The sequence below is a fragment of the Eretmochelys imbricata genome, chromosome 2 (assembly GCF_965152235.1).
Source record: "Eretmochelys imbricata isolate rEreImb1 chromosome 2, rEreImb1.hap1, whole genome shotgun sequence".
Lineage (NCBI taxonomy): Eukaryota > Metazoa > Chordata > Testudines > Cheloniidae > Eretmochelys > Eretmochelys imbricata.
Window position 1 is genome coordinate 239,420,271 of NC_135573.1, and position 26,283 is coordinate 239,446,553.

General features: G+C 40.0%; 1 protein-coding gene across 4 annotated transcripts in view; it reads left to right on the plus strand.

Annotated features, from left to right (window-relative positions):
* ZEB1 (zinc finger E-box binding homeobox 1) overlaps positions 1-26,283 on the plus strand; it is a 214,527-nt gene that overhangs the window by 149,352 nt on the left and 38,892 nt on the right. For all 4 annotated transcript variants that reach the window (XM_077808272.1, XM_077808274.1, XM_077808273.1 and 1 more), the window contains exons 2-4: positions 9,654-9,854; positions 18,987-19,049; positions 21,943-22,104. In XM_077808272.1, coding sequence (XP_077664398.1) covers positions 9,654-9,854; positions 18,987-19,049; positions 21,943-22,104 — 426 coding nt within the window. The remainder of the gene's footprint in view (positions 1-9,653; positions 9,855-18,986; positions 19,050-21,942; positions 22,105-26,283) is intronic.

Here is a 26,283-nt window from a genome sequence, read left to right on the forward strand (position 1 = left end):
TTCGCCGATGCAGTGGCCTTACTGGAACCTTGATTGCTTACAAACAGCATATAGGTCACACCCTCAGTGTCTGTGTATAGCTGCAGCCTGCCAGCAACCCTCCAGTTGACACTGGTTTCCACCAGCCTTGGTTTCTCTTTTCCGGGTGACCCCAACACACTCAGTCCCAGATTTTCCTCTCCTGGATACTTCAGATATTAGAGGTTGTCACAGAGTGCGTCACTCACCACCAGACTGGTGCCTCCTCCTGGTTGTTCTGGGGATTAGGTTGATGCCCCGGTTTGTGGTCTGCACCCCGTCACTCCTTCTCAACAGTCTGCCTGCAACCCCTCTCACAGTGTCAGGAACAGCAGTTGTTGTCTTTGTGGCTCAGTCCTCCCGTTGTGTCACTGTAAGCGTTCTCCCCCTTCTGGGGGAAGTTTAACTTCTCAGTAGTCCAGCCACTTCCTCAGTGATGACTGCAGTAAATTGTCCTACCACTTTTCCAATGGCGCCTGCAGTAAATTGTTCTGCCACTTCCTGGTGGCAGTGGGGGGGACCCAGGCCCACCCACTATTTTGGGTCACAGCCCTCTGAACCGCAGTTGCTTACTGTGTTCCTTTGCCTCTACTATCACTGCATTTCCCTGGGCCACATCCCCGCAGCCACAATACCTTCCTCAGTCTCAGCAGCCCATCCGGAGTGCCTTCTCTTCTCCCCAGGTTCCCACCTGCAGTGTTCTGGCCAAGGTGCTACTGGGTTGCAGCCTACTCCAGACATAGTCCTCCCTCCTCGAGATCGAGGCAGCTATTCACCCCACTCTGCCCTGCGGGTCTTTCTTTATGGACCTGCTGGGCCCTGATTGGCTGCTCTTCACAGCCCCTCTCCTATTGGCTGCTTTTCGTGCAACCTCCCTAAGGCTCTATTAACCCCTTACTGGCTAGTGTGAGGTGGACACCCCATCATAGGGGTCCATTGCCCCTGTATAGGCTCAATATGCAACAGTTTTCTACTTTAATTGGAGTTACCAAACAATTCAGTTTAAACACAACACTGGATTAGTTTTAATTAAAGAATAAAACAGTTTGTTTAACTACAAAGAGAGAGATTTTAAATGAGTACATGTATAAGGCATTAAAGTCAGAAATGGTTATGAGAGAAAGAAAGAAAAAGAAAATGCTTTCCAGTAACTAAAATGTAACAAACTAGACTTGGTTCAAGGTAAAATCCTTGCCACATGTTCCCAGCAACATAGCTGACCAAATTCACAAGTCAGGATCTGCCCCCAGAGTTCAAAGGGCTGCTTCCTTTTTTCATCTTTGGCGAAAGAGCAAGAGATCCACTGGGGTGTTTTTGCCTCTCACTATACAGGAACGCAAGGAACACAAGGAGACAGGCTGTGGGAGACATGCTAGCAGACTGGGGTAGAATGAGTTGGAAAGGTTTGTAAACACTAATGAATGCTCCCTTCCAGAACCTGGAATAGCATGGATTCCTGAGTTCACAATATTCTTCTGCTGTCTGCAAATAGCTGTGAAACCCACGGGCAAAATGTGTCTCTCTTCCCCCTGCAGTGTCTTCTGATACTACCACCAGTTCAAGTGGTATATGTCTGTGCTGAACATCTAAAGACCCTGCTCGTGACCCATGTGGTGGTCAGTTTGGTTCCATATGATGGAATTTGTTTTCATGAGTTTGGTTTCCTAAAAATCTAGGAAATTACATTTTTTTATAAAAAAATTATGTTGAAAGAATGTTAAAATTTCAAAGTCCAGCGCTCAAAAATTAGGAAATGCCAGTATTAAGTTTACCCAGACAATCTTAATTTGGTCATCTTGTGAGTATGCAGAATGATAATGCCTTTAATTACATGGTCACATACTGTGTTTTTCCACAGGATGGGATGAATCAGGGTTGGAGGTGAATGTGATTGTTGTTAGTAAGACGCCTGACTCATTTGCTGGAGACCTTGGAAGGTGTGAAGTAAAGGAGCCAGGGGACTGCAGGAAGAGAGGATGCTCCCAGGATTAAGGCAGTTGAATGTCACCCTGAAGAACTAGATTCTATTCTGCCTCTTCCTCTGTCGCTTAAATCAGACTTCTCAGCCTTAGACACTGTATATTCCTTATTGTCGGGGTGCCCAACTTGAGACCTCTGGGGACTGATCTGAAGATGTGCTGAGCACTACTGCAACTAGAGTGAATGAAAATTGTGCTTTCAACATATAAAATGCTAAGTACTCTGGAAAAAATAAGGCCAAGGCATCCCAGATTGGAAATTCAAAATTAGTGGATACTTTTGACAGTTTTGGCCTTACTCTTTCTGCACTTCAGTTTCCCCTTCTGTAAAAAGGAGATAATATACCACTTCACTTCATAGGAATGTTGTGAAGTCAAATTCATTGATGGTTGTGAAGCACTCAGATGCTGTGGTGTTGAGCACCATATGTGGAGATATAATTCTGAATTCAGGACAAGGTTTTGGATAATGTGTATTAAATAAGGCATTGAAACCACAGATTGAATGATGAGGATAAAAAGAAATATTGAATAGCTATCAATCCAGCTATCAATCCAGCTTGAGCAAATGAGGCAGGGATGCTACAGACAACTTAATTCACTAAACAAACCTGATTTCCCTGAGCACCATCCATCCTGTGCCCTGGATGAGGCAGAGCTCCTGTGGAAAAAAGAAGTTGTATGTGATCATGTAACTAAAGACTGTATCATAATGCATGTGCGCAAGGGGGCCAAATTAAGATTCCACAGGCAACCTTTATACTCACATTTCCTAATTTTTGAGGGCTTGATTTTGTCACAGTAATGTTCTTTTTGGTATGTATTTGTTGGTTAGTTGTTGTATCACCCAAAATGTGCTGAGCACTTTTCAAACATATTCTTTTGTCTTGTGCCTGCAATCTTCCAAAGGTCACAGGATGGGGAAGAGCAAGAGGAAGACTAAAATATTGGAGCAAAGTTTCGTACACATTTTAGTATGTTGGTTCATTGAGAGTTGTGGAATGAAAATCTACCTGAAAGAGTCATTGGTTTAGATTTTGAGAATGGATCTTTGTTAATTTTAGCATTCCACAAATGTTGGGATGAGAAGATTTTAAGTTTGTGCTGAATCCAACCATGATTGTACTGAAAACATAAGAAGCTTTCAAAATAACTAGAATTATGAGTTCATTATATTTAAAATATAAAAACAGTGGTAATCAAGACCATTTTCTTTTACAGTTTTTTATTGTGCAGGTTAGACACACAAACTTACATGTGCATGTCTCCAGCTGGCTTGTATATTACAGACATTTGTTTTTCATTTTCATATTTGAACACCACTTTAACCCTGATTTTTCTAAAGATTCTAGTTAATATACTGATTATATAACTAAGCAAAACCAAAACAACCCCCCAGCAACCTGAGTTTTTATTTTATTTTATTTTCTGGAAAAAATGTTCTTATGTATCATGATTGAATTTTTAGCTCCTGATCCCACAGTGACCTCTATGAGGGCTAACCCCAATACACCTGTGTGGAGTTTGATTAAATTCAGTTGGGCACCATGTGACCAGACCTCTGCACCTGTGCAGAACACCATTAAATTCAATTCAGCTCCAAGGGGGTAAAGACCTCATTGCAGGATCAGGGTCTCAATTTGTAAAATTAGAAAAATATTTGTAAAATGTTTGTATCTTTTCTTACCTCATTATTGGTTCTATGTTTGCAAAGAAGACTAAAACATGGGTAGAACAAATGACCAAGAAAAAGATAGAGGTCAGACTACAGTACATAAAAACAGCCATACTGGGTCAGACCAAAGGTCCATCTAGTCCAGTATCCTGTCTTCTGACAGTGGCCAGTGCCATGTGTCCCAGAGGGAATGAACAGAACAGATAATCGTAAGTGAGCCGTCCCCTGTCACCCATTCCCAGCTTCTGGCAAACAGAGGCTAGGGACACCATGCCTACCCATCCTGGCTAATAGCTGTATATGGACTTATCCTCCATGAATTTATCTAGTTCTTTTTTGAACCCTATTATAATCTTGGCCTTCACAACATCCTCTGGCAAGAAGCTGCACAAGTTGACTGTGTGTTGTGTGAAAAAATACTTTCTTTTGTTTGTTTTAAACCTGCTGCCTTTTAATTTCATTCGGTGGCCCCTAGTTCTTGTGTTAAGAGAAGGAGTAAATAACACTTCCTTGTTTACTTTCTCCACGCCAGCCATGATTCTGTAGACCTCAATCATATCCCCCCTGAGTTGTCTCTTTTCCAAGCTGAAAAGTCCCAGTCTTATTAATCTCTCCTTATAGGGCAGCCGTTCCATACCCCCTAATCATTTGTGTTGCCCTTTTCTGAACCTTTTCCAATTCCAGTATATCTTTTTTGAGATTGGGTGACCACATCTGCGTGCAGTATTCAAAATGTGGGCGTACCATGGATTTATATAGAGGCAATACGATATTTTCTGTCTTATTATCTATCCCTTTCTTAATGATTCCCAACATTTGCTTTTTTGACTTCCGCTGCACATTGAGTGGATGTTTTCAGAGAACTATCCACAATGTCTCCAAGATCTTTCTTGAGTGGTAACAGCTCATTTAGATCCCATCATTTTATATGTATAGTTGGGATTATGTTTTCCAATGTGCATTACTTTGCATTTATCAACATTGAATTTCATCTGCCATTTTGTTACCCAGTCAGCCAGTTTTTAGAGATCCTTTTGTAGCTCTTTGCAGTCTGCCTGGGACTTAACTGTCTGGAGTAGTTTTGTTTCATCTGCAAATCTTGCTACTTCACTGTTTACCCCTTTTTTCAGATGATTTATGACTATATTAAATAGGACTGGGCCCAGTACAGACCGCTGAGGGACACCACTATTTACCTCTCTCCATTCTGAAAACTGATCATTTATTCCTACCCTTTGTTTCCTATCTTTTAACCAGTTATCAATCTACAGGAGAACCTTCCCTCTTATCCCATGACTGCTTACTTTGCTTAAGAGCCTTTGGTTAGGGACCTGGTCAAAAGCTTTCTGAAAATCTAAATACACTATATCCACTGGATCCCCCCTGTCCACATACCCCCTCAAAGAATTCTAGTAGATTGGTGAGGCATGATTTCACTTTACAAAAACCATGTTTCAGAGTAACAGCTGTGTTAGTCTGTATTCGCAAAAAGAAAAGGAGTACTTGTGGCACCTTAGAGACTAACCAATTTATTTGAGCATGAGCTTTCGTGAGCTACAGCTCACTTCATCGGATGCATACCGTGGAAACTGCAGCAGACTTTATATACACACAGAGATCATGAAACAATACCTCCTCCCACCCCACTGTGTTTTAGGTTCTGGTATTTAGGTTCTGGTATCTCCCACTGTGGGAGGAGGTATTGTTTCATGATCTCTGTGTGTATATAAAGTCTGCTGCAGTTTCCACGGTATGCATCCGATGAAGTGAGCTGTAGCTCACGAAAGCTCATGCTCAAATAAATTGGTTAGTCTCTAAGGTGCCACAAGTACTCCTTTTCTAAAAACCATGTTGACTCTTCCCCAGCAAATTATGTTCATCTATGTGTCTGACAATTTCATTCTTTACTATAGTTTCAACCAGTTTGCCCGGTATTGGAGTCAGGCTTACCGGTCTGTAATTGCCCGGGTTACCTCTGGAGCCCTTTTTAAAAATTGGCATCACATTAGCTATCTTCCAGTCATTTGGTACAGAAGCTGATTTAAATGACAGGTTACAGACTACAGTTAGTAGTTCTGCAATTTCACATTTGAGTTCTTTCAGAACTCTTCATAGAATCATAGAATATTAGGGTTGGAAGAGACCTCAGTAGGTCATCTAGTCCAATCCCCTACTCAAAGCAGGACCAACACCAACTAAATCATCCCAGCCAAGGCTTTGTCAAGCCAAGCCTTAAAAACCTCTAAGGATGGAGATTCCACCACCTGCCTAGGTAACCCATTCCAGTGCTTCACCACCCTCCTAGTGAAATAGTGTTTCCTAATATCCAACCTAGACCTCCCGCACTGCAACTTGAGACCATTGCTCCTTGTTCTGTCATCTGCCACCATTGAGAACAGCTGAGCTCCATCCTTTTTGGATCCCCCCTTCAGGTAGTTGAAGGCTTCTATCAAATCCCCCTCACTCTTCTCTTCTGCAGACTAAATAACCCCAGTTCCCTCAGCCTCTCCTCATAAGTCATGTGCCCCAACCCTGTAATCATTTTTGTTGCCCTCCGTTGGACTCTCTCCAATTTGTCCACATCCCTTCTGTAGTGGGGGGACCAAAACTGGATGTAGTACTCCAGGTATGGCCTCACCAGTGCCAAAGAGAGCGGAATAATCACTTCCCTTGATCTGCTGGCAATGCTCCTACTAATACAGCCCACTATACCATTGGCCGCCTTGGCAACGAGGGCACGCTGCTGACTCATATCCAGCTTCTTGTCCACTGTAATCCCCAGGTCCTTTTCTGCAGAACTGCTGCTTAGCCAGTCGGTCCCCAGCCTGCAGTGGTGCATGGAATTCTTCCTTCCTAAGTGCACTCTTGGGTGAATACCATCTGGTCCTGGTGACTTATTACTGTTTAGTTTGTCAGTTTGTTCCAAAACCACCTCTAATGACACCTCAATCTGGGACAGTTCCTCAGATTTGCCACCTAAAAACAAAAAAAGTAATTGTTCTGTCTCCTCCTTGTACTTGATGTCTGTATATGTAGATGTAAATTAGACAATGTTTTCAGGCATAAATTACTGCTGTTCAGGTCAGGGAAGGCATTTGAACCCTGGCTTATTGCTTTCCTTCACACCGGTGTTTCTCAACACTTACAGCAACTGTACATTGCATAATTAGATTCACTGATCAACTGAAGATGAAGTAATTCAGGTTCAACAGATCAAATGGGCCAAATATGAAGATGTGAACAATCCAATTTTTAGATAAAGCTGAATTTATTACAAAATTTCAAGCTCTTAACAAATGAAGAGTCATCTAATGAACTATTAGAATGAGTGGGATATTTTTCTGTATATTTAAGCAGTTAAATTAATGCTAGTTAAAAGATTTGCAGGTGAGAGTCCTTTAAAGAGTTGTGTGGTGTTTTTGTGTAAATGTGCCAAATAATATCATTACTGTAAAAGGATCCAACTTGGCTCCACTGAGTATATGAAATTATTGTAACAGGAGTATCTGATGTAATTCCTTCCTACTGCCATTACCCTCTTTACATACTGAAATCAGGATAGAGAAATGTCAGGAAAATACAATTAAATAATTCTGGTTTGGTTTTTATAGTCAACTTAATGTAAGTCTTTTGTTTTTCTTTTATTAGTACTATCTTTCAAAACTTAATATGCATAAAATGTAATTGTTAGTAACAATAGAATAGCAAGGTATTAATATGATAACATTATCACATTGTACATACACCAGAATGTGTATTTGTGGATTGTCATAGAAAACCTAAAACCATGAAGGAGTGGTTTCAGAGTAACAGCTGTGTTAGTCTGTATTTGCAAAAAGAAAAGGAGTACTTGTGACACCTTAGAGACTAACCAATTTATTTGAGCATAAGCTTTCGTGAGCTACAGCTCACTTCATCGGATGCAGTGGTTGCACATTACATTTTTTGAAAATATTGTGCATATATGAAATATGTGGTGATCATTTTAAAGTCAAAAACTTTGTTTTGTCATGCTGGTGCATATTTTACATGGGACGTTTTTCTTCTGAAATGGAAGGAAATGAGCTAGTGGTTTGCTGATTTGCAGTGAAACTATTTCTTTGCTTAAATGCTTGTTTTAAATGGTTAGAATATTTACTTTTTTTAAAAAAGTGGAATTGAAAAGAGCAGGAATCTATCCTCCCATTTATTTTAGTAGGCAAAATTTCAAATGAGAGAATTAATCTACCTTCTGGAGTGTTAACAGTGCAAATAGCATAGGTGTGCAAGTATCCTAAAGTAGTGAGATTACTACATCATAGATATAATTCTTTTAACCTCTGGAGGAGTATCGCCGGTATAATAACATTTGTAGGCTTATTCATTGATAAATATTTGCCTTTTTTTAAATCCCCTTTCTCATTCAAGGTATGTCAAAACACTTCATAACAATACATGAAAATCTGCCAGTGATTATTGATATGCAGCATGAGTATGTAGCAGAGAACTTTACACCAAAAAATATAAGCGTAAATAGTTTATACTTTAAAAATATTAAAATTTCAGTATGTGTAACATTTGTTTCTACAGGTTGTAAGAGAAAGAAATAATGTTTTTGAATAGAATAATTATAACAATTCAAAATTATAACATCTCCTCTGCATCTTTAGGACTATTTTAGTGATATCTACCTCCATGTGATGGAAATACATAGAGCCCTCAATGTTGATAAATGCAAAGTAATGCACATTGGAAAACATAATCCCAACTACACATATAAAATGATGGGGTCTAAATTAGCTGTTACAACTCCAGAAAGAGATCTTGAAGTCATTTTGATAATTCTCCGAAAACATGCACTCAATGTGCAGCGGAAGTCAAAAAGCAAACAGAATGTTGGGAATCGTTAAGAAAGAGATAGATAATAAGACAGAAAATATCATATTGCCTCTATATAAATCCATGGTATGCCCACATTTGAATACTGCATACAGATGTGGTCAACCCATCTCAAAAAAGATGCATTGGAATTGGAAAAAGTTCAGAAAAGGGCAACAACAATGATTAGGGGTATGGAACGGCTGTCCTATGAGGACAGATTAATAAGACTGGGACCTTTCAGCTTGGAAAGGAGATGACTAAGGGAATATGATAGAGGTCTATAAAATCATGACTGGTGTGGAGAAAGTAAATAAGGAAGTGTTATTTACTCCTTCTCATAACACAAGAAGTAGGGGTCGCCAAATGAAATTAATAGGCAGCAGATTTAAAACAAACAAAAGGAAGTATTTTTTCACACAACACACTGTCAACCTGTGGAGCTCTTTGCCAGAGGATGTTGTGAAGGCCAAGACTATAACAGGGTTCAAAAAAGAACTAGATAAATTCATGGAGGATAGGTGCATCAATGGCTATTAGCCAGGATAGACAGGGATGGTGTCCCTAGCCTCTGTTTGTCAGAAGCTGGGAATGGGCGACGGGATGGATCACTTAATGATTACCTGTTCTGTTCATTCCCTCTGGGGCACCAGCATTGGCCACTGTTGGAAGACAGGATATGGGCTAGATGGACCTTTGGTCTGACCCAGTATGGCTGTTCTTATGTTCACTGTACAGCCTTTTCTCCACAAGACTGTTATAATATGTCCTCCAGTTTGAACAAACATAAACTCTTACTCTTTCCAGGTACCAAATGATAGGGGAAGATGATGTGTAACATTTCCTTTGTAAAGCTGCCACTAGGCTTGTTTTGTTTGTTTGTTTGTTTTGTTTTAAAACCTTAATTCTATTGGGAGCTTGTATAGTGTGGTGTAGGCTTGTATGCACCACTCGTGTATACTAGCTTCAAAAAGAAGAATATACAGTAACTGCTTATCAGCCACACTAAATATCTCACTAAACATGTTGGATGTGCTGTAGTGATGCCTCTAAAGAAATCATAGTTATAGTCTGAACTAAGAGTGTTTTTGTTGATTTATTTTTTGCTTTTTGTCTCCATGCAGTTACCAATTACAATAATGTGGTAGAAACAAATTCAGATTCAGATGATGAAGACAAATTGCATATTGTGGAAGAAGAAAGTGTAACAGATGCAGCAGATTGTGATGCTAGTGTGCCAGAAGAGGACTTGCCAACAGACAATTCAGTATTACCAGAAAACAGTGAAAAAGCGGGAAGTACAAACAGTTGCTGGGAAGATGAAGGTATGTTCCGTGTGGGTAACGATGCTCTAATTAGAAAAATTATACTTGGAAACATTCACTCAATAGAATTTTTTTGAATACACTTCATCATTAATGTGTATTTGTAAAGTCAGGGCTAGATATACAAAGAAACGTAGGAATGATGATGCCAAGAAAATTATTGGGATTCAGAAAGCCTGAGTTTGGTGCTTAGACTCCCTGTGAATGGGGAGAGATAGGCATCTCTAGAATGGGATTCACAAAACCCAGTACACTAGGAGGCTCCTTGCCTAAGCTAGCCATTGGGAGGAACTAAGCCCTGCCTCTTTCTCAGAGATAGATGCTTAAGTCCAGGCTGCAGGCAGGTGCCTCCGTCTGCTTGGGATTCTCAGATGAAAACCTTCTCTTGGTGGTAGGTACCTATGCTGTTTTAGCAAGAAGCTGGGGTGGAAGGTGAGGAGTTCTCTAATAACTTTTAACCCAGTGGTGAGGGTACTCACCCGTGTTGTGGGAGATGCCCCGTTCAAGTGCCCCCTCCACCTGAGTGGAGAAGAGATTTGAACAGGGATCTGCCACCTCTCCTGTGAGTGTGCTAGACAGTGGGCTATAGGATATTCTGATGTGCAGCTCCCTCAGTGGCTCCTGTTGAAACGGTTCCTGTAGGGATATAGATAGATAGATAGATAGATATAGATATATATTTTTAAAAAGTTATTGGAGCAGAGGGACTCAATCCAGGACCTCCCATCGGTCAGGTGAGTGCTCTAACCATCAGGCTACATTGTCATTTTCATGCTTTTGTTCTCTCTCTTTCTAGTCTGATGTTGAAAGTATTCCATGCTTACTGGATCGGGCCCTGCAGACAAGTTAGGTGGGGGAACACCTAACGTTCCCTCATTCATGAATCACTCAGGGCAGGGGCGCTGGAACTAGGGGGTTCAAGGGGTAAGAGCCACTCGGGGAGCCCAGGCAGCTTTGTGGAGTCACTGACCCTCCACCTGCCCAGGGTGAGGGCCCCGAAAGCCCGTGGCCCGGCTGTGGCTCTTCAGTCCCCAAAACTCCACCCCCAGGCTGGCAGCTGGAGCCAGGTCAGGGTAGGAGCTGCGTGGGCAACTGTGAGGATCCGCGGACCCTCCACCTGCCCTAGGTGGAGCGTCCTGGGGGACGGTGACATGGACCAGGGGCTGCTCTCAGGCCACCTAAACCCAGGCAGGTGGAGAGGCCTGGACTTCCTGCTCCAGCTCCAGCTTGGCCTCAGAGCGGGTCCTCCAGGGGAAAAGGAGGGTTAGGGGCTGGGTCATGGTGGGAACAGGGCCTCGTGGCTCCCTCACTTTTGGGAAGAATCCCATACATGCTGTGCTTTCTCAGAGCTCTAACAGTGTAATTTCACCTGCTTTTACTGTTCTTATTTAAATATACCATGCAGCCTTTCAAATCTAGCTGATAAAATTGAGCAGCTGAACCAAATTGTACTATAAATCTGGTATGCGTGCCAGCATGAGTTTGAGAGACAGGTGGCTTAGCTTTTAAGCTTGGCTCTAAATAGCTCCATATGTATAAATTTGTACAAAACCATGACTTTGGATTGGGCTCAATTATTAACTTTACTATATTTTGATTTTTTGTCTCTATTATACATACATTAAATATGCAGCAAATGATTGTGTCTACTTCAGTCATTTTTACTAACATAGACTTTCATAGCTGTTTGAACAGCTAGTAGATTTAAATAATTCATATACCGTGTGTTTGCTAAAATAAAGTTTTTAACATTCAGTACTGAAAAATATACATACTCTAAAACATTCTTCTTATAGTGAAGAGAAGTCAGTTTCTTATAAAACATTCTTCTCATAGTGAAGAGAAGTCATAGGTGGATATAGTACATTACAACATTTTGATTTGCTGTGTATTCATATTTTTGACATTTCTAGTAAGAAAGTTAAGTCACAAGTAATTTGGTGCTCTTGGTTGTACAGCATAGGTCTAAGGAAACAGCACTTGAATACGTGCTGTTTGTCTTAAAGGGGAAAGACAATAGGGTGGGTAACTGTGAAGCACTGAGAACATCCCTGAAACACTTGTGTGTGTGTTAAGAATACCAGTTTACAGCATGTGTAGCAAGTTGTGTTTTCATCACTAACCTGTACAGAAATTTATCCTGCATATCTTTACTCAGTGTACTTTTCGGTTTTCATCTGATTGATCAGTTCAGAAAAATGTAAAAGTAGGTGCAACATACTTAAACTACATTTCATTATCAGATCAGTTTCTTTCCGTTTCCAGCAATTCTAACTGAAGTTCTAAAAGACCTTCAGAACAGGTGTCTCAAATATAAGGTGTATATCTCAAGAGGTTTAACTGAAACATGAATACAAGTCTCAGCAAGTGAACCACATGCATCCCATACAAGTTGATGGCAATGTTCCAGCATTGGTGTGTGTTGTGATTCTATAAGGTCTTCTTTTTCCCCCCTTTTAGTTTAAACTAAAACCTACATTATATTTAAAAAAAAATTGTTATAAAGTAAAGTTTGCTGATGTAAAAAAAATAGTGTTGTTAAACTAAGGTATGATAAATTTCCAAGTAAAATATATAGGAAATTAAGAGGAACAAAATATACATTTTCTGACTGTTTTTTTCAGGTGTTTAAAACGTGACTGAAAAATTCCATTCCTGCTGGATTTCTGTATCAGCATCTTAGAATGAGAGCAAGATTCTTTTTATCTTTCTCTGTGTTTAAAAAAAATAGTTCAGACATTTGAGGAATCCAAATGTATTTAAAAAATTAGTTCAGATACATTTTTGTGTTTGTGTAATTCAAAAACAAATTAGGTGTAAAATGGCATTTGACAAATAGTCAGTCCATAACAAGGTGCAATAGCGTTTGGCATTAAGAGGATAATTTTGAAAAGACCTTATAGAATTAACAAAGTATTCAAGCTCTGAAAACCACATAAGGTGAAATTCATACTGCTGAAGAGGGCTCACTCAAGATCCCATGCAACATTTACACCCCACATTAAGAATTTAAGTAGGGCTTAAGTGCAGGGCATCTGGTATGTGATGAATTTCACCCATAATGTGCACACATTCAACAACTGGATGCTGTTCATATCTAGTGGATACAGTGCTTATTAAACTATTTTTATTTCTATATTCCTTTCGATTTAAGTTCTTACATTTGTATATTAGTGCCTTCCAAGTTAAAAAATAAGCAGGCTTATTAATGTAAGTCAAATGACGTTTTCTCACCATTTTCCCTCTACCCTCCTCACCCCAAAGGGGAAAAGTTAGATTTGGTTTGTGCCTTTTTTTTTTTTTAGTAGAAGTAAAACTAATATGTTGTAGGTTGCTATCCAGGAAACCCATGTTGAAGTGAGTCTTGCTTTTCAATGGGGAGATTATAAGGTTTGTGGTTATTCTTAGTTTCTATATTCTTGGGCCAGCCCTCAAAAAATCTTCTTTCTTGCACCTATGAGCTTCGCTCCTGAAGTACGCAAAGCCATCATTTCTGAGGAGCAGATCTGTTGTGGGTGGTCAAGGTGCTGGAGGGTAAGACCTCGTGTAACCAGACCATGTCAGTTTTTATAGCCTTAAAACTGACAACTGAGAATTTAAACTTCAATTGATGTTTTCTAGAGAGGCTTTGAAGTTAAAGAAGTACAGATTGTGTTTTCTCAGTAACCTGAGTTACTGAGGAGACATGCTGCAGCATTCAGCATTACTTGCAGCTTTTTTCAGGCCTCATGCTTTCAAGCCCAATGTAAGCTGCATGATATAATCAAGCTCAGAGATAATGGAAGTGTGGTATGATTCAAGACAGGTTATTCCCAAAAAGTACAAGCTTTAGCCAGTCAGAAAGGGCAAATCAACTTGACTGTAGACCAGACTTGCTATGTGCCAGTCCAGAATCAGAAAGTTGTCTATAAAGATTACTACACTACAGAGTGCCTTGATGGTTTGTGGAATATCTCTTCCTCCACTACAGACAGCACTGTGGCAAAAAAAAACTCTGAAGTGTTTCTCTGTCTACAAGCAAAACCTCCTTTTTGCTAGAGTTTAGCTTCAGCCAAGTCTACCTCATCCATGTACCGATCTTTGTTACCTAACTGTCTCTGACTGTGGTGATAATGTAGTCTGTGAACAATAGGTAGAGTTATGTGTGTTCTGCATATTGTTGGCATTTGAGCCCATAAAATCTCTCCATTTCTCTGAGCAGCTGTATGTAAATATTGAAGAGGAAGGGAAGAGAAGGGAACTGCATAGTATTCCACAGATGAGGGCTCTGGCGGCAGCGAACAGACGCCCATCACTACCTTCTGGGTGTAGCCCTTGAGAAATGTTTCACGCCATTTTAGAGCTTCTGCCTGAGCCTCTGGTACTTCTCTTAGGCTGGGTTATAGTAGTCTATGATCAGCCATATTGAATGCTGCAGTGAGATCCAAGAGTATGACTATCCCTTCATCTATAGATAGCAAGAGATTGTTCATCTGCACTACCAGTGGTGATTCTATTCCATGTCCTGGCCTGTCACTTGAATGGGAATAGTAGGTAGAACAGTGCCAAGGATCTGACCCATGTGCTGGTGCCCTCATCTAGGATGAGATGAGTGCAAGGTGCCCAAAAAGCCTTTAGTCAAAGCGCTGCAAGTCACATTTAAAGGGGCTTTTAGCACTAAGTCCAAACCACTCTTGGATAGCAGAACTCTGACTCCTATTGGATCAGAGAATGTCTTGCATTCTTCTCCCTAGCACTGGATATCTTTTTCTCCTTTCTGCTCCTCAGTGTCTATGTTTGCAGCATAGTCCTCGACTCCTGAATGCAAGAATGCAAGTAAACTGTTCACCGATGTTGCTATCCTTTGCTGAACATATATGACTACAGAGTCATTAAAATGATTGTATATTTGTTTGCAAAATATGTTGCAAGGCTAATAATATAACAAAAAATATAGAATACATATTCTGTTATTCTGTTTATTAAACATCTGCTATGTCATGGTTAACACTGTGGGGGATATGCAAAGACTGAGTTAAATTTGTGTATCTTCAGGACACAGAATACCTTCCTACATGAAGAAAAAAGAAAGATGAACCTCTGTTTGTTTATTGTATTATGGTAGTGCCCAAAGGCCTAGTCAGGATCAGGGCCCTAGGTGCTGTACAAGCACACAGGAAGGTGTAATACATACCATGAAGAGTTTACAAAGTAGTAGATTTAGGAATTTTTTTTACCTCCTGTGAAATTAAATCCTGTTGCCACTGAAATCTTAAGTTACTCAGGATCATCTTGGCTAATATTATATTTGCCTGTTATGAAGCCAGAGGGACTTGCTGTAAATTGTTATAAATAGTCAGTAAACTACATTAATAATCCCACCTCTCCAGCATATCCCATTGTCCTAATGAAGAGCCCTTTATATAGGGGAAAACCTAGTTTTGTGTAGTATGGGCTATTTTAAATAAACTAAGTATTTGGTTCTAGTGGATTTACAGCATGTAAAGATTTTGGACTTGAAGCACAGGACAATTATCATTGGTGGATTGGATCAGACCAACCAAACATGGATTTGTCTATGACTAAGACTTTTCAAGGTGATGATCAAAATTAGAGCTAGATTTAAAGCACTCCAGTGTTCCTTTAATTATATATCTTGTTTGTGACAATATCTGCAAATGCAGGAATATTTTCTAACCTATTAGTTCTGTAGACTTCTGACAGTCTTCATTACTACTGTCTCCACTATTAGGGTAGTTAGAATTAGTCATCCTTTTCCTTTTGGAAAGACCTATTTAGAATGGAATTTAAAGTAGTCCTAGAAGTCCTCAGGTTATGTGTAAAGCAGAAATTGGCTTCTGTCTTGATTAAAAAGGTAGTATGCCCTTGCTCTTTTAATAACCACTACAAATTATGGATTCTACCATTTGTTATGTGATTACAACACTTTTAGCTCACTTCTGTGGGAGCGTAAGAACATAGGAATTGTCATTCCAGATCAGATCAGTAGTTCATCTAGTTTAGTATCCTGTATCTGAAAGGGGGACAGGACCAGATGTTTTTCTGTTCTATTCTATTCAGGTTTTATGCCATGCTTATCATTGTAGTATCTGAGTGCTTTCCAGTAGTGCATCTGTCATGTCTCATTTGTTCTCTCATTTTTTCCCCAGAGGGAGAAACATGTGCAGTGGAGTGTCTTGTTTTGGTAGTGTCTTTTTTAAAATGTATTAATAAACATTGCAATGTGTATATTTAGAGAAGGCCAAGTCAAAGAAATGCGCCTTGCCCTTGGAGCAAAAAACTATGAGATCTGTGATGGTCCTTCGTTCCTGGGGGAGTTCACTCTACAGTCTCAGAGCACCCCAGAGAAAATTCTGTTTCCTTGCATGGGTGAGCTTTACTCTTATTGTTGAGAGTCCCATTGTGCCAAAGGAACATAGAGGAACATGCTAGAATCCCCATAATGGACAATTATAGAATAATCTATTTAACCCCCACCAGCTGCCATATTCTCTGAAGCACTTGTATTTTTGTCCTAATTAATGTAACTGTGGATTTTCTCATTATTCATATACTGTAAATGATCCTCTGCCTCTTTTGAATACATCTAAGTTCTTGGACTTGCTATATGTGGCAGTGAGTTCCACAGGATAACTATGCATTGTGAAAAAAGTACTTGCCTGGAATAAAGATGTATTCTGTTTTTAGAGAACCAAAGATTTCTAAAGCTTTTATACAGGACCTAAAATCAGTGGATCATTCCTGAATTAGAAAAGCATATTTGGCATTAATCTTGAATAAAAGTTCAGCTGAAAAATATTTGAGCAACTAGTTGGCTCTTTTCTCTTTTTGGTATTATTTCAAGTTTGATGTGACCTTTGGGTTGGAAAATTCTATAGATTGTGATGGGCTTAGATAGACACTGACTTCAGATCCACACGCTGCATTTCATACCAAAACTTGTACTAAATAAGAATTCCATAGTTGAGCATGTATTGATTACAATAGCAAGTATAAGTTACGATGCTTTTATCAACATTCCACATACTATACTGCTCATTCCTGAAGTGCCATTGTCTACCACAGAACACAAGGGAACTGGACAACTGGATGGCTCAAGGGACAGATAGTAGAATATGTGGGTTTTCATGTTCACTACCCGCTACTGGCTCAAATCAATATGGGCTGAAAGTTGTCACTGACTGAAAGATGTTTAATGCCTGTATAAAGTGAGTTGGTAACTTTAGACAAGTTCATACTGGACACGTCTCCAAATTTTAAAACCACCATAACCTTTGGGACTAATTGTCTCTCTTGTTAATAGTCAAAGAGTTGAGGCATGTTGGTGAAGGTGTGTGCAGAAGCCTTAGTTGTCAGTGTCTGTGCTATACTAGATTTGTAATTAATGTAAGAATTTTGGACTCTTGTATAGGACTGCTGTTCTAACTCCTTCAGCAGCAAAAGCTTCACTTAAAAGGCCCCCATCTGAAGCCACTGTTTCTAGAGAAGAAAAGAAGTACTTGTGGCACCTTAGAGACTAACCAATTTATTTGAGCATAAGGTTTCGTGAGCTACAGCTCACTTCATCGGATGCATACTGTGGAAAATACAGAAGATGTTTGTTTTTATACACACAAATCGTGAAAAAATGGGTGTTTATCACTACAAAAGGGTTTCTCTCCCCCATCCCACTCTCCTGCTGGTAATAGCTTATGTAAAGTGATCACTCACCTTACAATGTGTATGATAATCAAGATGGGCCATTTCCAGCACAAATCCAGGTTTCCCCCCCCCCCACTTTGATTATCATACACATTGTAAGGAGAATAATCACTTTACATAAGCTATTACCAGCAGGAGAGTGGGGTGGGGGGAGAGAAAACCTTTTGTAGTAATAAACACCCATTTTTTCATGATTTTGTGTGTATAAAAACAAATATCTTCTGTATTTTCCACAGTGTGCATCCGATGAAGTGAGCTGTAGCTCACAAAAGCTTATGCTCAAATAAAGTTGTTAGTCTCTAAGGTGCCACAAGTCCTCCTTTTCTTTTTGCGAATACAGATTAACACGGCTGTTACTCTGAAACCTGTTTCTAGAGAGAAAACAGTAGACAGAAGCAATAAATGATGGCCACCATCAATATATATTTGATGAAAATATGGGGCTGGTAGTGAAAGTGACCTTCCAGTATAGAGGGTCAGCCTTCTGAAATGGAGTGGAGAACGCTGTGACCCATAGAACAATTTTACCATATCTAGTGCCTTGCCTAGACTCAGTCTTAAAACTGATTTAAAATTAGCACATAAAGAAATGATGTCAGATCATGATTTTTAAGTCAGTCCTATTTTGCAGAGATATGTGAATCCTTCAATAAATCATCTTTTAAGGGCATCCATCCAACTGCCCAGAGATACGCAGTGGTGTCAGTAATAGTACTTTTGTATAGGTGATGGTTTGGTGAATCCAATACACAGGAAAGCAGTTGGTAAAACACTTAAAATCAGTTTTACACAACTGAAATATATGCTTTAATTCGGTGCCAATATTTTCTTGTTTTCTCAATTCAATAGTCAAACTTAGCAAGAACTCTCATAATTATTTTTATTTGGCTAAGTTTAATAGGCTCTAGATGTCTGCAGGTAATTATACAGTATTACATGATAGACTGTTGAAAATAATTTTGGAGTAATTACTGATGATCTGCTGGTTTTGCTAGTTAGAAAAAGCAGAGCAAATGTGTTAATTTTACAATAAATTAACCTTTGAAAGCAATAATCTAGTGACTCAGATACTAAGAACAAACTGCTTGCCTTTTATTCTAAGCAGCACACTTTGTACTTGCCAAAAAGATACTTGTACTACAAAAATACCCTATTTGGATATGTAATTACTTTGGTATTGTATGTTTGCCTTCTGTTAAAATTGCAGTTTCTTTTTCTAGTAAAATCTTTATGACCTGAGAAACTCAATACAGCTAAAATCATGAGGAATCCATATTTTTTCAAGTGTATGAGATTTAAATATATTTTCCCAAACATTAGAAAAATATGGAAATTTTTGTTTAAGAAATAAGGGAACTTTTGTAATATGCAAAGAAAGATAATGGTATTTTAAAATGTTAATTATTCCTCTTTTTCAATATTATATTTCAGATGGCAAAGAAACAAAAGAAATCCTGGGGCCTGAAGCTCAAGCCGATGAAGCTGGATGTACAGGTATTTGTCTCGTTAAATTCTACAGTCTGTCCCCCGTATCCATAGAATGTTCTTGGGATTGGAATATTTTAATATCCCTGGAAATCTTTTAGGATTCCCTCTCACCTTTCTTTTTAAAGTGCCTTTCTCTCCTGTACTTGATGTGGTAAGTTGCAAACACTGTTCTTGGTGAAGAAGACTAGACTGGGCTCCCTTTAGATCTCTTCAGTCTTGAGTTTTGCTGACAAATGACACAAAGCAGTCCCTTTCCCCAAGCGACTAATTGCAGTGCCTCTGCAACAGCTTAGCCTGACTTTAGGAGAAAGGAAAGGATGAGGACTCTCACTCGTGTTTCACATGGTAGTATAGAGCGCTACTATGGGTCATTAGACAGAGCCTAAACCCATAGCCATTAAAATGAACTAGAATTAATATCTCATTTTAACTCTTCTGTTAATAGTAATATTACAGAGTAGGTAAAATAGAATGTGTGTCTTCATCTTCAATACTATGCTAGAAAATGCACAACTCCTTTTTCTTACTATATCACTATATTTTTCTTCAGTAATGTTGAAAATAATCACTGTATAATTTAAGAGAATCTATATAGTATTTTTAAATGGTCAGATAAATTAAGATATATGCTTATTGGTCAGTACTTAGATAGCACAGTGATAAGCATTATACCAGGGTGGCTTGCGAGCCAGAAGTGGCTCTTTTACAGTTAAAGTGCGGCTCGTGGAGCTCTCCTCCCCCCTCCCCGCCCACCGCTTCCCAATTGTCCACCTACCAGACTTAGGGGGTGGAGCTCAGGGCCTCTGCCTTGCAGCAGGGTGGTGGGTTAGGGGCTTCTACACAGCAGGAGGGGGGTCTTATGGCTTCAGCCCTGCAGGGCATACCTGCTGGGGCATGGAGCTCCAGCAGGAGCGGGGCATGGAGCTCCAGCAGGAGCAAGGCTGGAGCCCCAAGCCTCAGCAGGCGTCTCCACCGGGGCTGAAGCCTCGAGTCCCGACAGGTGCCTCCTGGCTCTTGAACTCCTGAAGATTGTCATATGTGGCTCAAAGGGTCAGTAAGTTTGGCCACCCCTGAACCATACAAAAATGTAGGATTATTCGGAAATATGTTTGCATTTTTTTAATCTTGGTATACATGTTTTAACCATACGGTCAGTACCAAAGAGAACAAAGAACTGCTTTACAGTGTGTATGGTGAAAACTGTCCCATGTCATAAATAGAATCTAGCGCTTGGATTTTAAAACAGGAAGACCAGTATGAGACTTCACACTGTGAGACAAATGGTAAAGCTTTACCTTCTTATTAAAAATATGTTCCACATTAATAACTGAGAATGAAGTATAGGATAGTAATTTATTAAAAATATGTTCCACATTAATAACTGAGAATGAAGTATAGAATAGTAATTTACAGTCAAAGCTTTCATAGAATGCATTTCATGGCAGTAAGTATAAACTCCATGAATATTTACTCACAAATATTTGTCGTGCTATAGATTATGTAAAATATTTAACTGTGCTTTTGCTAATAGTGAAATACAGTTTTAATGAAAAACAAATGAAGTTGATCATTGATTGTGCCAAGTTTAAACCTAGATGATTTGGAACAGTACTAATAAGATCCAGAGAAAACTGTTTGTTTGAAATCCATGGCCAAACGCTGGTGAACAAGTTACTCAGACTCTCAAGCTTACTGCATTTCAGCCAGGAAGCATGCTTTCAATGAAAATCTGCATGAATATGTCCTACAGGTTTGCAGTAATGAACAAACTTTAAATATAGTTAAAAATTGTGTCTTGAACAAATTCAGCCTTGCAATTGCAGGACCCAAAGAAGCTGCAGGAATGGCAAGTGCCATTCAGAATAGAATCACTCAGTCATGATCAAGAATCCATCATTTTATCCCAAGATTTTGGAAAAGTTAAGTCGAACAAAGGAGCCTAACATGGACAAAGTTAGGACTTTAAAAAAAAATTGTCCTAATTTTTAACTTTTGTATTATCTTCTATGACTCTGAAGATGGAGAAACCATTCAGGAAGGGAATCCACAATGGGAAATAAAAACATAATGCCAACATTTAGTGGTTTGAAGGGAGGTCTTGATAATTGCTACCTGTAGGGGATTTCTTTTCAGTCTGTACACTTTTTAAGGCAAACCCTGGGTCCAACTAGTGCAGTGGAATTGATTGTTGTTCCAAATAGGCAGGCTTTGAGTGGTTTCCTCTGAATGTGCCTATTTAGAAATTAATTACGTCTTATCTGTTCAACTGCTGTTTTCAGCTTACCCCAGTGTGTTAAACATGTTGAAAAAAGAGTATGCATTTCCTTTCATGGAGGAGAATAGTCTTATGAATTAAGTGAAGGACAGGACGGCAGGAAATCCACATGCAATGCCTGGTTTTGATACAGACTTCGTGTGATATTGAGCAAAATCTCTTAGAGACACTGCCAACTTGAAATCTAGTCAAAATCTAAAAATAGTTTAAGACACATTCCTCTAACTCTGCTTGCTAATTTTTGTGGTTTTACAACTACATTTTCCTATTTCTTCCCCCAATGGCTATGTGAAAGACAAACACGGACCGGGGACAGTGACTGACTAAATAACTGAGCCTGAAAGGAAAACAGTGAAACATTATACAGATGAACTTTGATTTTGTTTAAGTTGGTGTCCTTTTAACTTAACTGTGCCACAGTTTCTCTGTTTGTAAAACTGGGCTAAAATTCTTTTATCCCACAGGGCTTAACCTAAGACTTAATTAATATTTGTGAAGTGCACTGGGATCCTTGAATGGAAGATGCTATAGAAGTGCAAAATATTACTGTCATTTATGTATTATTTTAAAATATTTTCATGTGACATTGAAATTCCATTAACAAAGCTTTTTTTTTTATTTTAGTAAAAGAAGATGAAGGTGATTCCGAAGTAGAAAATGAACAAAATCATGACCCCAATGTTGAAGAATTCCTTCAACAGGAAGATACAGCTGTTATTTACCCTGAAGCACCTGAGGAGGACCAGAGACAAGGCACACCAGAAGCTAGTGGTCAGGATGAAAATGGTAAATATTATTTCACTAATCAGTAGTCTTTACAAAATGAATTACACTGAAAGGTTGACCTACAAATTCCCTATATTTTAGAAAGATAAGGATCCATGCATCTATTGTAGGCTGTGTAGCTGTGGAAATAGATGGAAGTTCAAACCACTGATTATTATGAAATGAGGCTATAATCAAGCAAAAATTACTTCTAAGGTTTCTGAAGCTTAAATGGCCTTAGGTTTAGCATTGACTATTTATTTTTATGATAGATTTCACTTATACCCTCTTATACGTTCTGTTTCACTTACTTGTCTTGTGTGAAAGTAACAACTAATACATGCGATAATTAAAACATTTGGGTTTGGATTATTTGTACTGGGAGTTGTTAAGTGGAAATGCTAGTCTACAATAACGGAGTGTAAAATAATGATCTAGTACTCCATTTGATAATAAACGTAAAAGCATAATAAAACAACATTTAAATTAATGTAAATGGATTGAGTCAAACTAGCACACTTTCTGTAAAAGTAACTTGTGTCTCTGTAACAGGCTGGCTATTTGAAACATGTAATAAAAATAATTGGCAAAGAGAATCTGCTAGATGATAATTCCTTGAAGATCTAAATCATTTATGGCAAGTTCCTTCTCAAAAGACTAATAAGAAAATAAGAAATACTGGCTTACGTACAAAATCCTCTTCTGGAATAAGAAATGGCTAAACAGCAGAAAAATAACAATTAATGGTTGTTTATCATAGTGGAGATAAATTGCAAGATGGATAAAAATGATTATTTACAAAAAATTAAATTATTTTTTAAATTTAAAACACGATTTTTAGTTGAAATCAGATTTTTGATTTACATGTTGCTAGTTCTTTCTTCCCATTTTATAACCTTACATTGCAAAAATCGATGTTCTGCACTAATTTTCTTAATTAGCTTCCTGGTTGTTAGCAAAATTTCAGAATTTATACAGATTTTTTTCTATTAAGAAGTTTCTTACTGGAAATTCGTAGCTGTAATGAAAAATGCAGATCTGAACTGAAAAGAGAATTCCAGAGTCTTATTCAAATCCTTACTGCAAGAACAACACAAACACAATAATTGATAAACAAATAGCCCATGGCCTATTTGCAACCAACATCAGCTTTAGATGTATTGAACCTCCACAAGTCAAGAAAACAGAAGTGCTTTGACTGGACTATGCTCCATCAGCCATTTGAATCAATGGGACTTGTACTCCTAAAACGCTCAAGCTGGGAATTTCAAAAGCACTTAGGTATCTACAAAATGGCTTAGTAGCCTAAATATAGGCTCTGATTTTTGTATATTATGGCCTGTCTGTATAAAAAAAAGTTCAGTTACTTTGTTAATCTAATAAATTTAAATAACTTGTTGTGTTAACACCTAAGCAATTTTGTTTTGAAGTGACAAAGATTTTATGCCATGCAAAGAGATGTTTCTTTTTTAATAAAAATAAAATATTAGCTTCTGATGTTGCAAACATTTACCATCATCAAACATGTATAGCCTACTGAGAATTGTTGCATCAGCCTACTGAGAACTGTTGCATCACCAGGCATCATGTAGTGAAATTCCAAGATCTGGCTCAATCCTGCAAATCCATAAATACTTGGGGGCAGTGCTAGGTAGGGTCAAGGCATGCACCCCTTTGCACATCAATAGAGAGATTGATCGCACGCTGTGCTTGGGTGTTTTTGTTCATCCTGACGTCATGGCTGAAAAGTATGGAATGCTGCTTTTCAATGTAATGAGTAATTAAAGGAAGGCCAGATCTCTGCAAGATTATGACATTTCACACAAAGTCAAACAAGTGTATGCTTAGGATTTGGCACTAACAGTGCATATGGAGTGTCTTTAGGTGCTCCAAGTCTGCCTATAGGTCTAGGTTTCTGATCCGTATATAGAGGTAGTACACAGGTTTTGAGATATCCTGAAGTTTGGGCTGGTCTATACTAGAAAGTTAGTGTAAGCTTCTTACCTCTCAGGGCCCAGGTGCCGCCTCTGGTGGCACTGGGGAGTTGGTCAGGCAGCCTGGAATGCAGCTGTGCAATTGCACAATAGCAGTTCAAACCTTCAGAGGACGATTAAGCAAACAACCAGTCAGCCAGTAGCCCAGGCCTCCTGCCTGAGGTGAACGGCAATAGTCTATGGCCCAGGCCCCCTAGGTGTGAGCTTGAGCAATTACACGGTCTATGGTCCCGGCTGCCTGGCTGGGGTAATTGACTATAGTCTATGGATCAGGCTTTCAGGCCTACAGTTAGGTTAGCTTAGCTACATTGCACAGAGTGTGAAAAGTTCACACTGTTGACAGACATTGTTAAGATGACCTAAGCCTAGTGTAGATAGCACTAGGTCAATGGAAGAATTCTATCAACCTAGCCACTGCCTCTCGGAGAGGAGGATTTTCTGCAGCAACAGAAGAACGCCTTACGTCACTGTAGTGTCTACACCAGTGGTTCTCAACCTTTTTATCATTGTGGGCTGCAGGCCACAGGTTAAGAACCACAGAGCCCTCCCTCCCTCCCCCCAACCTCCCACATTCCCCTGTGCCCAGCACCCCCTGCCCAGAGACCCCTCCACAGAGTAGGACCAGAAGCTGAACACGGAACCGGGCAGCCGGACACTGGACCACAGTGCAGGGCTGGGCAGCCGGATCTCACAGTCGGGACCCTGCTGTCAGGGGCTGGGCAGCTGGCAGCTGGGACCCTACCACCCACGGCTGGGCAGTCGACTGCCAGGACACCGCCACCCAGGGCCAGGCAGCCGGCAGCTGGGACCTGGATCCCACCGCGCCAGGCAGGCGGTTGGGACCTCCAGTGCCAGGCCAGGATCAAAGTGCCTGGTGCGGGCCAGCAGCCAGTACCTGAGGTGCAGGGCCAGAAGCGGAGCCCCACATAAGACCTGGGGGTGCTGCAGCACCCCCACAAACCCCTAGTTCCCAGTGCCCCCCACCCCTTCACTGCCCAGAGCCCTCTCCTAGCCTGCCCAGAGACCCACTCTCCCGCAACCTGCCACCATGCAGCACTCACCAGCCCCCTGCTGGCAGGAGCACTCCAGCAGGCTGCCAGACGAGGTCTCCCACTCAGCTAGCCCCGCTCCCTGCCAGCCCAGAGTGGCAAATTTTGAATATTTTTAGAACACAGCTGGGCTGCAGCTATGTGCTATTTGGGCTGCATGCTGCTCAGGGGTTCAGGTTGAGAACCGTTGGTCTACACTACAGCGTGTGTAGTATAGACGTACCCCAAGTCTCAGACATTTTTGCTTCCATAAGTGAGACATGGACTTCATGCAGTAGGCTGCATGATATTTTCATCAAAGAACATCCAGTTTGCTGTAAATATTTGGACACTGCCTGTAGCCTAGCTAAATGAACTCATCAACACTCAATATAATAGACAATTCCACCTGCACCAGTGGTTCTGGTGGCCCAGCTCCAAGATTCATGCCATGAGGCATTCAACCCCATAGTGGAGACAACATCTTGGAAGGCAGAGCTGAAATTCTCTGATTTCTCCACTAGCAGGGCAGCATCATTGGTATAGTCTTGGTCAGTGAAAACTTCTTGACCCACCTTGATTCTGACATGTGAAGCGGCAAGTCCCAATATCCAGTTGATAGCTTCACAGAATAATGCTGGGGAGAGAATGCATCCCTGCCACATACCTGGGGTCATGTAGAAACATGGAGAAAGCTGTGAACCACTACACACACTTGGCACCAATACCAGTGTGACGACTGCACACCAGATTTATCTAAACATCTGGAAAGCCAACTCCTTTCAGGGCGAGGAAAAGTGCTGACATATCACCTAATCAGAAGCTGCTCTGATGTTGATATATGTCAAATGGAGTGAGTGGTTAAATTTTCAGTGCAGATCAGCCAGAAGCCAGAGGTAAGGATGGAGTCTATGGTGAACCACTCAACAGGGAAACCTGATTTCTGTGGAGGACAATGTTTGTTAAGGAGTGGCTGCATCCCACCAAGACAAATGTGAACAAAGACCTTTCTGGGGACCAATAGCAATGAGATTGGCCTGTAGCTGCCACATTTGGTGTGAGATCCTTTGCCCTTGTACAGGGACACTATGATGCCATTTTCCATTCTGCTGGTATTTTGCCTGATGCCCACATTTTAAGAACATGCCAGTGCTTACTAGTTCCAAGGTACCTTGAGC